Genomic DNA, 16,071 nt, shown 5'->3' on the forward strand with positions numbered 1-16,071 from the left:
AGGTGTATATATATATATATATATATATATATATATATATATATATATATATATATATAAATATATATATATATATATATATATATATATATATATATATATATATATATATGTATATATATATATACATATATATATATATATATATATATATGTATATATATATATATATATATATATATATATATATATATATATATATATATATATGTATAAATATATGTATATATATATATATATATATATATATATATATATATATATATATATATATATATATATATATATGTATAAATATATGTATATATATATATATATATATATATATATATATATATATATATATATATATATATATATATATATATATATAGCATATACTTTTTTAATTTGGTCGGGGGTGACACCATGAGGTTTTGCACCGGGTGACACCCGACCTAGCAACGCCACTGGTTTGACGCAAGAGCTTATCACTTGCTTTTAAAAGAAACAAGATAAATTCAGGGCCTACAAGTACAAAATAACTGTTGGTTTCAGGTTTCTTTCAGGAACATAGCTAAGAAATATAGATTTTTTAAAATATTTCTCACTGGCTTTTCAGCATTTCACTATATCAAGTAAGTAATATTTCTAGTGTGTGAGTTCTATCTTCTTTTCACTTTTATTTACTATTACTTTGACGGGCTTAGACATTGTCTACTGTTAGGTGTAACCTAGAGCTAATACTCTCATTAAATATTTTAATACATATTTTTAATACATTTTAAAATTGAGACTAATCTATATTCTTTATGTGTTTTAAAATTTCAAGATATACAAGTTCAACAATGCCAAGCCTATACACAATTACAATATTTCTGACATGTGTGTGCCTATTTCCTAACATGGCAGGTAAGTAACTAACTATAGATAATGACTAGCATCTTACAGAGAACTAGATCTACATCTGTCTAGAGTCTACTTACTTGTTCTTTACAAGACGACATTAATTGTTCCTTAATGATAAGCTTGCATAGATTTAATAATAATTAATTCATTTTTAGAATAATAACGATTAGTTTGATACTTCTATCTGCTAAATTAATGAAAACGTTGTTTTCTATAAAAACGGTCCACTGTAAATGGAATGGGTTGAAGTAAGAGTTATAATATGAGAGGGAATAGGTGGAGTCAGAAAATGTGACACACTTAATTAAGTACTTAAGACTATTATTTTATTACCCTTTACTGTTCAAATAAAAACAAAAACATTCTAACTTAAGTTTCAGCTGCACTAAAGGCCCTCAACTGTAAACAACCCACTGTATACAACAGAATAGCCTCTATAAAATGTTCATCAGAAACTGTAGACAAAATGAAGGATTGTAAATTTTACATTAACACTACTGTAAGTTTCAGTGTGGGTAAGTTTTTTTTAAATAATTTATTTATTGGTAATTTAGCTTTGTATTTCCATTGATTATGGTTTAGTCTAGAAAATGCACAAAGTTCACGATTATAACATTGAACCTAGCTTTTGTAGTAATTAATTTTTATTATCTTGTAGGACCTTGTTGTTATTGAGAATGCTACTGAAATCCACTCGACTCCTGTGAATGGATTTTTGCAGAACAACTGCAGCCTCCAAATTCCACTTTTGAATCTAGGCCCTGGTCAGCACCAGATTTCAGCCAGAATGACCCTTGATACAGCAGCGGGAGAAATGGTGGTCATCAGCCCGTCTGTTGAGATTAAGCTAAATTGTGAGTGGACACAAATCACAATTTATACCTATTTTTGTTAGTTTTTTTTAAGCAAAAAACGTTCATGCCTACGTGTATTTCACTGTTTATTTTTTCTAATTAGAAATTATTATGTTTTATAAATTGTAATTAGTCCTGTAGGGAATGCTTAACCAGTAGAACACAGTTGCCATGGCAACTGTTTTGAGGACTGTTTTTAGATTTAATGTCTGTTGTCTAGAGTAATCATTTGGGAATGTAATGGTGCATGATCCTTGAACAAGAAACACATTTTCTTTTTATCTTTAATTTAATACTATTTCTGTACAAATATTTAAAAGAACTGAATTTTAAAAATAAATTATCTGCTGAACAAGGGTCAAATTTTCTATTTGTTTTGATTTTTTATCATTATGTGGCTACTAATTAAAGAAATTTTAGTATCTAATAGAAAAAAAATATGTTTCATGATTTTTCGTTTTATTTCCAGCTTTACTAGAAAACGTTCGTGTCTCTTCGTTATCTGATCTTTACATTGGGACAGGCAGGGTTGAGATACTTACATGCAAGGCTGATATGGTATATTTAAATATCAGCTGTGATTTTAATATCACACTAGAGGTATGTCGATATATTTTAGGTAATGTTTGGTTACAGTATTAGTTGAATTTTCATACTTTATCTAACACTTAACACTGAAAGGGTCATTTGGGCATCAACTATGACATTTTTGTAATCCTGTGCAATAATTCCACATTGAAAATGCCATTTGTGGGGGTTGAACTTTAGCTCCGCTATCAAGCTCATATAAGTTTCGCTGTGAGAGTTCCACTACCACACTTACTCATTCCAATCCACATTGGGACAAACGATAATACATTGACAAATGCCTAGTGTTCTCAACTTTAGGGTTTTTTGTTCAACTACTGGGTCCACCAATTCATGATACAATTAGAATTAGTGTTGACATCACATGCAGTGCCTCTCTAATTCACCTCCTAGCCTGAACTCCATGACATCCATCCCACAGCAATCAGTTTCTACCACAAAACTTCATTATCTTTTATCTGCGTCATCATTCCATGCACTCATTATATCTTTTCCACCAACAATCAAAATACCCTTGATAAAACGTACATCATAACACCCATTCTCTGTTGATTTTTTAATTTCTCGTATACACGAAATATAGAGAAAGTCTTGTGATCGTGCAAGAAAAAAAATTGAGATTTTTGCAAATCCCGATGTTTTACAGATCCCTGAGTCGGAAAAACATCGTTGAGCAATCTTGTCCGTGTGTCTCTGTGTGTGTATGTGTGTCTTTGTGTGTGTGTGTGTGTGTGTGTGTGTGTGTGTGTGTGTGTGTGTGTGTGTGTGTGTGTAGATCCGTATCAACTTTTGAGCGATTTCCGATAACCGAAAGTGGAACTTTTTCTACTTTAATATTTTTCAAAAGCCTATAACTTGAGTACTATTTCAGATAGATAAATGACATTTTATTGCACACGTAAGTAAAAGATCTAATTTGCTGTCTTCTACCAAATTTGAAGTAATTTCGGTTGAACGCAAGTAGTAATTTTCGCTATTTCCGATTTCTCAAAAAACGCATGTAAATTAATAAATTACTAATAATATTCCACACTATTATGCATATTTTATTTGGCGTTCACTTGGTGTGTAGTTCTTTTTTTTAAGAGATGTTATTCTATTTTAAAAGGTTTAAGTATTTGAAATGGATTAAAAATCATGTCTACATCCAGAGTTGCCATCCCGCGTTGTTTCATATAAGAATATTCGAGAAAGATTAGGGGAGATCAATCCATTTTTTTTTTAATTTGAGAAATTCTCCTAAAGTGTCTATTTCATTCCTCCATCTTCTCGTCTCCATTCATTTTTTTTTTCTTTACCTCCCTTGCTTTTTTTTGTTTTTACTTTCTCGTATATACGAAGTAGGCCTATAGAGAAAGTTTTCTAATCATGCAGAAAAAAAAATCGAGATTTTTTTTTTTTACAAATCTCGACGTTTTACACCTCACTGATACGGAAAAATATAATTTTGCAATCTTTTCTGTATGTCTGTGTGTCTGTCTGTGTGTCTGTCTGTGTGTGTGTCTGTCTGTGTGTGTAAACACGATAACTTGAGTACCGTTACAGCTAGGTTGATGAAATTTCATATATAAGTATTTTATCAAAATCGTAGATCTTGATCAACTTTTGAGCGATTTCCAATAAACGGAAGTGGTACTTTTTCTACTTTGAATTTTTCGAAAGCCTATAACTTAAGTACTATTTCAGATAGATAAATAGTTTCACATGTAAGTAAAAGATCTAATTCTCTGCCTTCTGTCAAATTTTGAGCAATTTCCGTTGACCGGAAGTACTAATTTACGCTATTTCCGATTTCTCAAAAAACGCATGTAAATTTATAAAGTACTAATAAATTTGCGCACTATTATGCACATTTTGTTTTGGCGTTCGCTTGGTGCGCAATTTTTTTTTCTATGAGATTCTATTCTATTTTTAAATGTTTAAGTAATTAAAATATGATGGCATATGGTGGACAGCACAATGTCCATACGCCATCACTTTCTCTAGCATTAGTTAGGTACCCATCAGAGCTGTGCAGACTTTTGACAACCTACAAATTCAATTCTTAGTTCCAAATTTAAGACAATCATGTTAGCAGTCCAGTGCTCTTCCAGCCAACCTTGTCGTCCCAAAAAATCACCTTAGTTCTACCAAGGCCTTACTTCTGAAGTATCTGAGTAGAACTGCACAATTTCCTATAACATAATGCATATTCTATCTTAACTCAATAATCTCAACTTTAATGTTATTATATATTGCTCGTAAAGATTTTGTTAAAATTTCATGTCAAATAAAAATCTTCGTAGGGTGTTGAGATGCATGCTCCAGGTAGTGTGTCCTACTATAGTGAAGCAGAACAATACCACACAATCGTCTATCACGATATCTGCATTCTGACTATACCATACGAAAACTTAACTGCAGGACGGTATTCGTATTTTTTAACCATGAAACTCATGAACGGCTCAGATGTCATTCAGGTTAAAAACAGCTCATTTGGAGGTGTAACATATAGTAGGTATTTAGTTAATTTAAAAATAACTACCATGACATATGGACCATTAGCTTTTATGTTAGATATCAAAAGTACTCCGCGCTAATTTACTGTATTGGTGCAATTTTAATTTGCACATTGTAGTTATGTATCTTTGGGTAACAATTAGAAAAAGGTCAAGTTAAAAATTAGTATAGGAAGCCATTGGTCAGCAGGTAGGAACCAATAGAACGACATTTAGCCCGACCAATGTGAGAAGTGAAACGACCAGTCACTGGTCAGGAGAGAGACAGTTGAGAGACACTTGGATAATAGATCGTGTTCGTAGTAGATTTGTCCTCCGACGCCCCTGTAGGGTGCGATTTGCCCCGGTCTATTCGCGGACTTTCTTCTATCCCTGCGGCAACGCTAGTGTATATATATATATATATATATATATATATATATATATATATATATATATATATATATATATATATATATATATACATATATATATATATATATATATATATATATATATATATATATAAGTACCCTTTTTAGCTGTCTAAGGCCTGGGATCCTAACTCTGAATTAGCATTTAATGCTGCAACGTCTGACCATGAAGTACATTTTGTTACGGACATGTTTTAATGCATTTACTGTATCTATTATTCCCTTCTCTATGCCAAAGACAAACTTGAATACACCATAAAATTTACTCATTTAGTCTATCTCCTCCAGCCTTGCCATCTGTAGACTTGAGCCCTACTTGCAAATCCCAGGGCTCTAAACTCATGTATCCTGGAGAAACTAGGACCTGCACCTGCATCATGACCAAAGCAGGCACTGGAGGCTATGCTGGCTGGTACTACAAAGGGTTGGTGGAAGTCATCACAAATTTGACAAAACCTGCTACAGGAACTCAGGATACAATGCTGAATGTTTCATATGAAGATGTTGGTAAGTTAACTAAGGTAGTTTAAAATCTTATCACGCTATTTTATAGACTAGGTAAACGTATTGCAATCATATTGAATTCTAATTATTATTTACACAAAATCAATGAGTATTCAATTATGCCTATAATTTTAAAAAAATGTTTATTTATATTTTAACTGTTTATTGAACATTGTAATTTTCTCTCTACAGCGAAACAGCACACGTTTTTCTGTGCACCTGTGACTAGCTTGGGCGGACCAAGACCGTTTATATCATATTCCCCTAATTTGGCATGTATATTATGTTTTACATGTTGGGTTATGCTGCACAGAATGAAAAAGCTTTCAATAACTGCTGCTAATAAAAATCAATTTGTATGTCATTGTAACACAGATAAATGTTGGAGGTCACTCGTAAGACACTAATGATCGCTTCGTTCACAACTAGATAATTGTAATCTGTTGTAACGGAAATACTCTATGACTACCATTTAATGAATGGAATTTGATAGACAGTCATTAAATATTACTTATTTTTATGCTAATCATACTTACATAATCAGTTTTTAAGCAAAATTGGTTTATATTGTAAAAAAAAAACAATCAAAATTATTCTCACAAAGATATATTTATTATTGAGCATGATTTTACTAATATTGTGAAATAGCCTACATCTACAAATTGCTGTCAACAATATCAAGCCATTTAACAATATTCCACTGGCATCTATAGCTATAATATATATTTATTACCTTCAAATTGAAAACAATATCACCTTTCGATGAAAGTTATAAATATTTCCACTGCTATCAACAATTATATCATCTTCCAATGTCATTTATATTGCTATAAATATTTGTTACCTCCTCAGTGCCACCAAAACTAACATCCTTCACTGTCAATGGCACAAACACAGAAGCGGTAGTAAACGTGAACTCAACGCTTGTATTTAACTGCTCTGCTAAAGGAAATCCCAGTCCTAGAATATCTCTGACACAACATGGGGAACAGCGTGCTCACTCCTTGTATGGTCAACTGATCTCATTGTTAAGAATGACAGACTGCAGAAAAGCTGGACAATATTCATGTCAAGCTAGTACCCAAGGCTTCCCTGTGGCTGACACCAAATACATCAACGTTTACATGCGCTGTGAGTTTTGTTTTGATCTTACATGTTTATTTATTTTCCTGTAAGTTGCCATTATTTAACAATCTTAACCTGTCTGTTTGTATTGGAAGTATAGGGGTAACAACAAACAAATGTTCTGAAATAATTTTTCTGCTATTAAAACACAATGGAGTATGGAAGCAGTTTATCATTTTGTTATATTTATGTATAAACTAAATCAAAGATATAAATGTTAATGTGAGGTAGATTAAATAGTAGTAAAGCGGGAGCTACCTCCCCTAAACTTTCTCTAATATTATTCGAAAAACCTTTTTAATCAAGTTTTGCCTACTTTTTCATATTAAAATATATTAGAATCTCGTTGGAAAATAATTGCACACCAAGTGAACAGCAAGCAATTCATTTATAATAGTGCGGAACAATACTACTTTATAAATTTATATACGCTTTTTGAGAAAATGGAAATAGCAGAAAGTACTTCTTTCAGTAACAGAAATTACTCAATATTTGATCTATGTCAGAGAACTAGATCACTTACTAATATGTGAATTTCTTTTCTATCTGAAATAGTTCTCTAGTTATAGGAATTTTCAAAAACCAAAAGTAGAATAAGTTCCACTTCCAGTTAACATAAATCACTGAAAAGTTAAAACAAATCTATACATTTCATATAATATTTATATATGAAATTTAGCTATAACAGTACTCAAGCTATCGTGTTTACAGACATACACACACACACACACACTCACACAACAAACAGAAATACAGACAAAATTGCAAAACTATGTTTTTCTGACTCAGGGAGGTGTAAAATGTTGAGATTATTTGTGAAAATCTTGATTTCGATATGTTGAACTATTACAATACTTCCTCTATGATATACTATATTTCGTATTCGAGAGAGTAAAAATGTAAAGAATATTTTCAATAATTTACCTGAAAAATATAGATCATATTGCTGTAGGGGCAGTATAATGGACCCCAGTGGGAAAAGTTTCAAATGGTCCATTAAATATATTAATGTCGTGTGCAGTGTTATCACAATTAATGTGGATATAAAACTTAATCCTGTGGTTACTGTTAGACTTTATTAAATATAAAAGGTGTTTGATGTTTTTAGTACTTTTGGTACACCAACCAACAATTTTTTTAAAATCCAAAAACAATTTTCTATTTACATTTTTTGACTGAAAATGTAAATAAACGACTTAAATGTTCATGTGGTTTTTAAAAAGTGTGATTTAAGAAAAACAATTGTATCTGAAATTTTTGAATTACTACAGTACAAAAAGGGGTTTTCAGAAAACAGATCACTGAAATAAATCCTAGTTTGTCTAACTAATCTTGAAATAAACATTGATTCGTGAAATATTTGTTCGAGCTCAAATTCTTTTAAATTTATTATTTATGTTCAAACATTAATTTTGTTGAAGTATTGTCAATTTCTTTTTCTAAGCTATCTGTACAATCACTCGGTCTTCTTTTTATTTCTCAAGTACCTTAACGATATTATCTTCTTGATTAGCCAAACACATGATGTAATTTGCAGGTCCCCAAGAGATCTATGACAACAATACACCTGCCAAGTACAGTGTTCTAATGGGCACTAGGTCTGTGGTCAACATCCAACTGATTGGCTACCCAGCACCCACCAAGCTAAAGCTGGAAAAACAAAGTGATGTCAACATGAAAGACTTTACAGTGGCATACAGCAACACTACTGGCCCCATAGGGTATGTCAGTGTTGTGTTCAAAGCTGAAGAGAAACACTTAGGCTGGTACAAACTTGTTGTTGGAAATGGAGTTGGTGAAGACCTCAGCTATAAATTCAATATTGTCAGAGGTCAGTTTTTATATATATATTTATATTATTTTTAAATTTTATTTTAATCAAGTATGCATCAATAAGTATCGTGTGAGCAAGTCTCAATATATCAACAGATATAGATTTACTTACTGTAAACTAAATCTTATCAATTTTTTGCAGTTTACCAAACAATTATAATTAATTACTAGTGTAGAGTTTTAAAATGATTTATTGTGCATACATATTTTTTATACATATTGAAGTAGTAGTTGTTTCAAACTTTCATTTTCTGACGTTCCTCAAATTCTGAAAATAGTTGACTGGTACATTCTAAATGTAGGCAAATGTAGAATAATATGGCATGGCCTAGACGTATAGCACTAGTCTACCCAGCTCAAATGGGTTCTGACCACATTATTCCTTACTGTGCCGAGTTCAAAAAACAAGAAATATATCTTTTCTGCCCAATGGATCATTATAATTGGAATCTTTACTTTTCTTTAATTTATTATTAAAATCAATATTTTTCTTGTCACAATCTTATAATAACTAGTGCACTCTATTTGAACCTTAACCCATTTTATTAAAACAAAAAGTTCTTGAATTCCTCTTGTAGGTTCTGCCAACAATGTCTGCAAGCTGATGTATTCTTATTGTGTCTTGTACCTGGCAATGGTCATGTGGGCTCTGGTGTGGAAGTTGGATTGAAATTGACTTTCATCTATTTTGGTAAGATTTTTTTAAACTGCCTTTGGTTCTTGCTTATTTAATTAGTCTTAGTCTTTGTATAGAAAGTTTAATAAGTGTTTATATCAAAATATATCTACTTTATAAATGTCCGGTATATTTTTATCACATTTTTTTCAACAGCAGATTCTACTTCTGGATTAATGGATACTGGATTTGTTCTCCCTATATTAGATGTAGTTATCAAGTGACCTGTAACAAGTAACATTAGTTCTCCCCTTGTTAAGTAATTGTCTTATTTATGTCAGTGCAGCCCAAGACTTGTGTACTCTATGTAATTTATAGCTAGCTGTAGACAATTTTGTTACAAAGGAATTTTCTTATATAAGTTGTTACACTTTTCTTAAAGGCTAATGCTTCAATAAATGTCAATTTTAACAAATAGAAACATTTAAAGAAAATGGTTTTTGAAAAGCTTATCTGGAAAATGAATGGGAATAATACACTGTTTTTATTTTGGCTAACTTTGTTTATGATCAAGTGTTATTCCATTCACTTCACTTACTTACTTAGACCTTTAAAGCCATTGTGGGGCAAAGGGCTGCAGTTTACCTTTCTATCTGATTCTGTTTTGGGCAGCTCTCTTTAATAGAGTCCACTTAAGTACCGTATCCCATGTTTCTCCTTCCTGTGTTCTTTACCAGGATTGCTGTGGATAATCTAGTTTTCTTTTCCAGCCCTTCACTCGCCTCTCTATGTTGGCCTCACTATTTTGGCCTCAGTATGATGGCCTCTCCTAAAGGCATGCCCAGTCCATCCCTATTTGCAGGCTGTAATAGCCCAATGAATCAGACTTTGATTTGTGGTTTGTCACAGGTCCTCCCAAGCATCTTATAATTCCATTATTTTTGCAATGTACACTTTATATTTTTTTTACTCTAGAAACTGTAATAATAAAGCTAGTGCGTCCATATTTATTTTTAAAGAATTACCTTATTCCTTTATTTAAAAAAAAACAATAATTATTATTTTATTTTTGTGTTTTTATTCAATATACTAAAATTATTTAATAACTTTTATTTACCTTTCAAAAGCGATATAACCGTATTACTTATTATATTTGTTTAAATTGTATCAACTATTGTAAATCCTTGTTTAGTTATACATTTTTAGCATCGGACTCTACTTACAATCAAGAGTTAATGATACAAAACCATGCCATTAAAGTGGTTCTGTCAAAAATAATAACCAGTCTAAAAAAGTATTTAAATTGTTAATTAATGCATGTTAATAGAAATATAATTGACAGGCCGAAATATGTTTACAAGAAAATTACATTTATATATATATTTTGAAAATTGTATAGATTATAAAATGTTTTTACTTGTATCCTTACCTAGTCACATAGCATATATAACTGGCTTTTTTATCCGTTTATTTTTATTTTTACGCATTCAAACTTTCAAGCTTTAACCATGACATGCATATATTTCTGTTTAAATGATGTGATTATAAAAGGTTATTTAATTTGAAAAGATTTGGTTTTTTTTTATGAAAAAAGTACAATTGTTTGCCAAACCTATTGCGGCAAACACAATATTTACATTTTAATGTATTTATGTAATTTTATTGCAAAAACAATTACAGAATACAAAATACCAATATTCTATTTAAAAAAAAATTAAACAGTAAATAACTTTTTGAGACAAACTTGTTTATTGACATTCATATCAACAAGTTGCTTTTATGTGTACCTAACTAGTTGGATAGAGTAAATTAAAGTCATCAAACTGACACCCTATATGCCTACCTGACTAGTCGGGTAAAAAAAAAACTTGCCTAGGAGGTCAACCGTTCTCAGTCTTTTTTAGAGTCATCAAAGTGGATAAAGTCTAACCAACTTGCTCTAAAATAGTAATATTATTTATTAACAGGGTGACCGGGTTTTCTATCTCCATGCAGGAAGAAATATTTCCAGATCACTAGTGCAGTTTTTTAAACTTACAATGATTTCTGTCAACTTAATTTCTCTAAAATGTATACCCTCTTATTTTACTAAAACCAAAAATGTATGTTCCTTATTTGTTAAAATTTTATTGTGAACTTTCCGATTACATATTAGACCTAATTGTTTGCTTATATTTTATGTTTTTGTATATTATTTAAAAACCTATTATGATTTTTTTTAAATAAGCAATAAAATATATTTTAAAATATTAAGTGTTGTATTGTTTAGTTAAAACGTATATATTATATGGAGTAGGCCTATATAATAATAGAATTTAGCGGTACAATTGCTTTTGTACTGCACAATTTGTATAGTGTTGTATATCTGTATATGTGTTGGCTAGTATTCTACTGTTTATTCTAAATTGAAACAGTTACTTGGGTGCGTATTAAAGGGGTTAAGGTGAATAGGTGCTAGCTGCAAACACCTAATGGGTTAATTTAAGATATTTGGGATGGTCAGGCCAAGGGAAATCTAGAATTTTAATTAAATGTTATCGACACATGCCGGTCGTTAAGGGTTATGAGCTCTATGCAGGTTCGTAAGTGAAACGTAACGATGGGAAAACACCCGCGGTGAGTGATGTCTAAAGTTGAGTTTGGACATTACTCATGACGTGCATGTGGACGCCAGACACGATTACGATGACCATTGGGAGACTTTGTCGCCTCAGCCTGATTGTTAGAGGAGAGGCAGCTTGGGGACCTGTAGTGGTCAGTTGTCAGGTGTGCTACGCGGCGGGAGTACCGTGTAGCCGGACGTTAGCTCGGGTGACGCATGACACGATTGTTAAACTGGAGACAATGTGAAGATCTGTAGCGGTCAATTATCGGGTGTGAAACGTGTGAGTGCATAGTGACCGGCGTTATCTCCAACGTCAAGTGACGGTACTGAGCCCAACTCGCAATTCTCTGAGGAAATAATAAGGGGTGGGCAGACAAGCCTAAATAATGGCCCTCTAACTTACCAGGGACGGGGCTTACTCAGGTAAGAACAGTTGCGCAAGTTATCAACGTTAAAAATTAACTCAAGTTTGTGAAAATGGGATCTATTTAGCTTCAAGAATTTCGGATATTAGCATTGTGTACAAATAAGAACTTTGAGACATTTCTGTTTAGTATGAATGCAAAATTCCCGAAATGTAGGTGTGAGATATTTTTTTTATTATACTAATATCTTATACAAAGCAAAATAATTATCATTTAGCCTCATAGAAAACCATCTTTGTATTATACAAATTTAACATCATACTTGCATTGTACAGGCTATATGTAAAAAAAGTACTGAGGTTGACATGTTCTAAAGGTATTGTTTGTTACAGTTTTGATTGTAATCGGCTTATTTTGGCTGGGAGTTTTTGCGTAGTCATGTTTTTTTTTTTTATTTTAATTTTAGACTTTTTTTGTATATACTTTTTTTTGGTTTTTATCACACCTAACTTGGGGATTTATTTTTCCTTGAGTTGTGTCTATTACAAACTTTTACCTGGGGTTACCTTAGACTTAGACTAATGGTCAAATAAAGTATATCGTACTTTGTTATTTTGATTTTTTTTCAGATTTTTAAAAAAATCATGTTTTTATGAATAATATTCAGTTGGGATTTATAGGATTTCTTTTATGTTGTAGTCTATCAACATCACTTCACAGAAATCGTCCATATTATGATAGATCAAAAAATTAGCGTCATAATGAAATGCCCGGGAGATGCGGTCAAAACAATTTTTATCCTCGTAAAATATTAAAGTTTAGGTGGTAAAATTATTGAAGATTGTGGGTAACACAATTAGCAGTGTGTTTCTTTCAGACAGCTCTTTGCGAGGCAAAACCTCTCCCGTGAAGCGATTCTATCCCCCCCCCCCCCACCTGGACGAAATATATATATATATATATATATATATATATATATATATATATATATATATATATATATATATATATATATATATATATATATATATATACATATATATATATATATATAAAGTTTATAAAAATATTTTTCCTAGTGTCAGCCCCCACGCCCCCTTCACGACCAAGCCCCCCATAAAGTCTGTCCCCCTTCCCCTCACCCCTTGAAAGTTTCAGGCTCCCTCCACAAACCTCAATCCCTATTCCCCCCCCCCCCCCCCCTTGAGAAAAAAGTCTGAAATTGACACTCATCATAGCAACGCCAATGGATTTAATTAGGTGAAACATTTTAATTTAAAAATTTTCAGTCACTATATTATATAAGAGCTAGCCATTTCCTCATTTTAAATTTTTAACGTTGTCTCATATTTAGCCTAGATGTTGTCTATAAATATAATCAACCTCAACCATTACATTGTTTGTGTTGAATTTACATTTTTCTCCCCCCCCCCCCCCCAACTCCTCCTCACCCCGTCATCATAACTTGAAACCAGAACCCATCCTCTGTAAAAAAAAAAACAAAAAAAAAACGCCTTCACATTTCGTTTCAGCCTTTCAATTCCCCTCCCCAAATTGAATATTTTCAAACATACATGTGTTTCTAAAATTTAAATTATAAATTATGCTTTTCCAAAAATAAGCAAGATAATCTTAATACATATATTACAATTTTTTTAACGTTCTCTAAAATGCGAAAGTACGAGTTTTATACGGTAGCTTTATCGGAAGCTTCGAACCAATCAATGTTGTCAGTTGTCGATTTGCGTCACCCAGTTATAAATATACTTGGTTTTCATAAGCAATGTAGTCGTGTGAATCATAAGCATGTGATTTTTGTTTATAAATATTTTGGGCGATTTTTTACTTAAATACATTTGTTAAGAATGACGATACATTATTAAAGACATATTATGATTTTTTAAAGATAAAAAACTATAATAGGCGTCATCACAATCACCCGTGAAAAGGGATGGAGAGGGGTCAAATTGTGTTACATGTGTGTGAGAGGATGGGGCGTTAAGAAAGTGTGACGTCACGCTTAAGAATATCTTAAAATGTTTTGTTACAAACTGATTTTTATCTGTTATTTCATGATTTACAAATACTGTTTGTGAAAACTAACAAAATATTGAGAACTATAACATACCTACTCTTTGTTTACATAGTTCAGTAGGTCCATACCTAGTATTTTAGGAAAGCAAAATCGATGTTTAAAAAAAACAAAAACCCTTTGGTTGGGAAGATAGTAGTTTGAGATGTAACGTGTTTTTTTTTTATTTTTTTTTTTGTGATGAGTTGAGGGGTGGAGTTAAAAAACGTAAAAAAAAACGTGACAATTTCGAATTACTCATAACATGCATGATCTCTGATCACCTTGAAAGAGTTCTGCAAATATCATAGATCATAGATCTATTAAAAAATAATTGTCCACGAATAAGAAGAAAAAACTTAAGTTATTTTCTCAAAAAAGATATGGTTCTGTATTTTTTGTAATAATACTAAAGCTTTTGTAATACATCTAGCGGCCTAGCCCCAGGTTTCTTAAAATAAAAACTGTTCCTACAGTCTAGATTTATATTTACAGAATGAGATTTAAATAGGTCTATTAAGCAACAGCTTATCATTTTGATTCTAAATTTAGATCTTTTGCGCAAACTGTAAAAACCATTGACATCAGTGGACTAACAAGAATTTCTAAATCTAGGCCTAGATCTAGTGTAGATATCTTTCGACTGTGTTCCGCCTATTTGTAATACCAATGTTTGATAATAGACTCTTCCGAAAATATCCTGTTTGGTTTTTCATATAGTGAAATGTGGAGTTAAAAGCTAGTACAAGTCACACTAAATAGTATATTTTATATTTGACCCTGACTGAACAAGATAAAACATAAACATTTAAACAACAAATTGAACCAGTAGGCCTGATTATAAATGCATTTATTATGCTTGTGTAATTAAGATAAATGGAAAGCGTGTTCTGTTCAAGGGTCATCCATAAATGAAGTAACGCTTTTTAAAACAATGTTTACATCGCCACAGAAATCCAGACCTCAGACTAACGTCACACCTCAGTCTACACCATCCTTTTAAAAAGCTTCTATTTATTTTAAATATCATTTTTTTTTTAAATTTATTTATTTATTTAACGACGAATAAGCCTATGTTTATATTAATTAGTTTCCAATACAATTTACAAAAAAAAAAAAGCTTTCTAAAAAGAGAATAAACGAATTGTAGCTCTGAAAGTCAGCTCCTAGGGCTTTTTAGAATTTTTTTTTTAGTTTTTAGAAATGCAGCCGTGTGACGTCACACTTTCTGTCTGAAAACTCCCCTATCCCTTGTCACACATTATCACAAAATTCTGAATTTCTCCCCCCCCCCCTCCAAAGTGTGTTGCATCAAGTGTGTGATTTTTTAGCATGACACAAATTATTTGGCAAAAAGTTACAAAGCTACCACCGCGCATTCAGGGCACCAAACTTTATGGAGCTGAATAAATTCATAGTGATGCCTATTTGATAATATCTTTACCTAATAAAAGTTTTTCTTTTGCTTTTATTTCTATTGGGTTGTGATGCGAACACTATGGTTACGGGGCGGGGTGTGAACTGCACCTGGAAACATCCAGGGGATAAAAAAAATCAAATTTTATTGAGGAAATAAATCTCCCTGCGTTTGGACTAGTAACAATTAAGTTGTAGAAACAATTCTTAAAAGATGCACTAATTAATTTTGTAATAAAACCAAATATTAAAATGAAGTCTTCTCTTAAGCAATCATTTTTTGTGCCCTACAACA

The 16,071-nt window shown here is 31.6% G+C and overlaps 3 protein-coding genes across 3 annotated transcripts in view; all 3 read left to right on the forward strand.

Moving 5' to 3' along the window:
* The first annotated feature begins 595 nt into the window (after nucleotides 1-595).
* LOC131950116 (uncharacterized) overlaps nucleotides 596-16,071 on the forward strand; it is an 89,883-nt gene continuing 74,407 nt past the window's right edge. Inside the window, exon 1 of the mRNA XM_059312156.1 lies at nucleotides 596-617. The gene's annotated coding sequence lies outside the window, so the exon portion shown is untranslated. The remainder of the gene's footprint in view (nucleotides 618-16,071) is intronic.
* LOC131950117 (uncharacterized) overlaps nucleotides 812-16,071 on the forward strand; it is a 45,802-nt gene continuing 30,542 nt past the window's right edge. The window contains exon 1 of the mRNA XM_059312157.1: nucleotides 812-891. Within this exon, the coding sequence (XP_059168140.1) occupies nucleotides 828-891 (64 nt within the window). The 5' untranslated portion in view covers nucleotides 812-827. The remainder of the gene's footprint in view (nucleotides 892-16,071) is intronic.
* On the forward strand, nucleotides 2,226-10,111 carry LOC131950120 (uncharacterized). Its single transcript, XM_059312160.1, has 8 exons — nucleotides 2,226-2,342; nucleotides 4,616-4,823; nucleotides 5,530-5,748; nucleotides 5,938-6,021; nucleotides 6,598-6,876; nucleotides 8,408-8,701; nucleotides 9,282-9,394; nucleotides 9,536-10,111. Exons 1-7 carry the CDS (start codon nucleotides 2,298-2,300, stop codon nucleotides 9,371-9,373), a joined length of 1,221 nt encoding a protein of 406 aa, XP_059168143.1. The 5' UTR covers nucleotides 2,226-2,297; the 3' UTR covers nucleotides 9,374-9,394; nucleotides 9,536-10,111.

Source organism: Physella acuta, unplaced genomic scaffold, assembly GCF_028476545.2.
Source record: "Physella acuta isolate Inbredline_101_S28 unplaced genomic scaffold, ASM2847654v3 ptg000738l, whole genome shotgun sequence".
Lineage (NCBI taxonomy): Eukaryota > Metazoa > Mollusca > Gastropoda > Physidae > Physella > Physella acuta.

Excerpts from the sequence above, each read along its gene's own strand:
- LOC131950120 (XM_059312160.1), top strand. The coding sequence starts at position 2,298 with ATGGTATATTTAAATATCAGCTGTGATTTTAATATCACACTAGAG. Across the intron at positions 4,824-5,529 it reads ATTTGGAGGTGTAACATATA|CCTTGCCATCTGTAGACTTG; the intron begins GTAGGTATTTAG and ends TATCTCCTCCAG. Across the intron at positions 8,702-9,281 it reads TAAATTCAATATTGTCAGAG|GTTCTGCCAACAATGTCTGC; the intron begins GTCAGTTTTTAT and ends TTCCTCTTGTAG.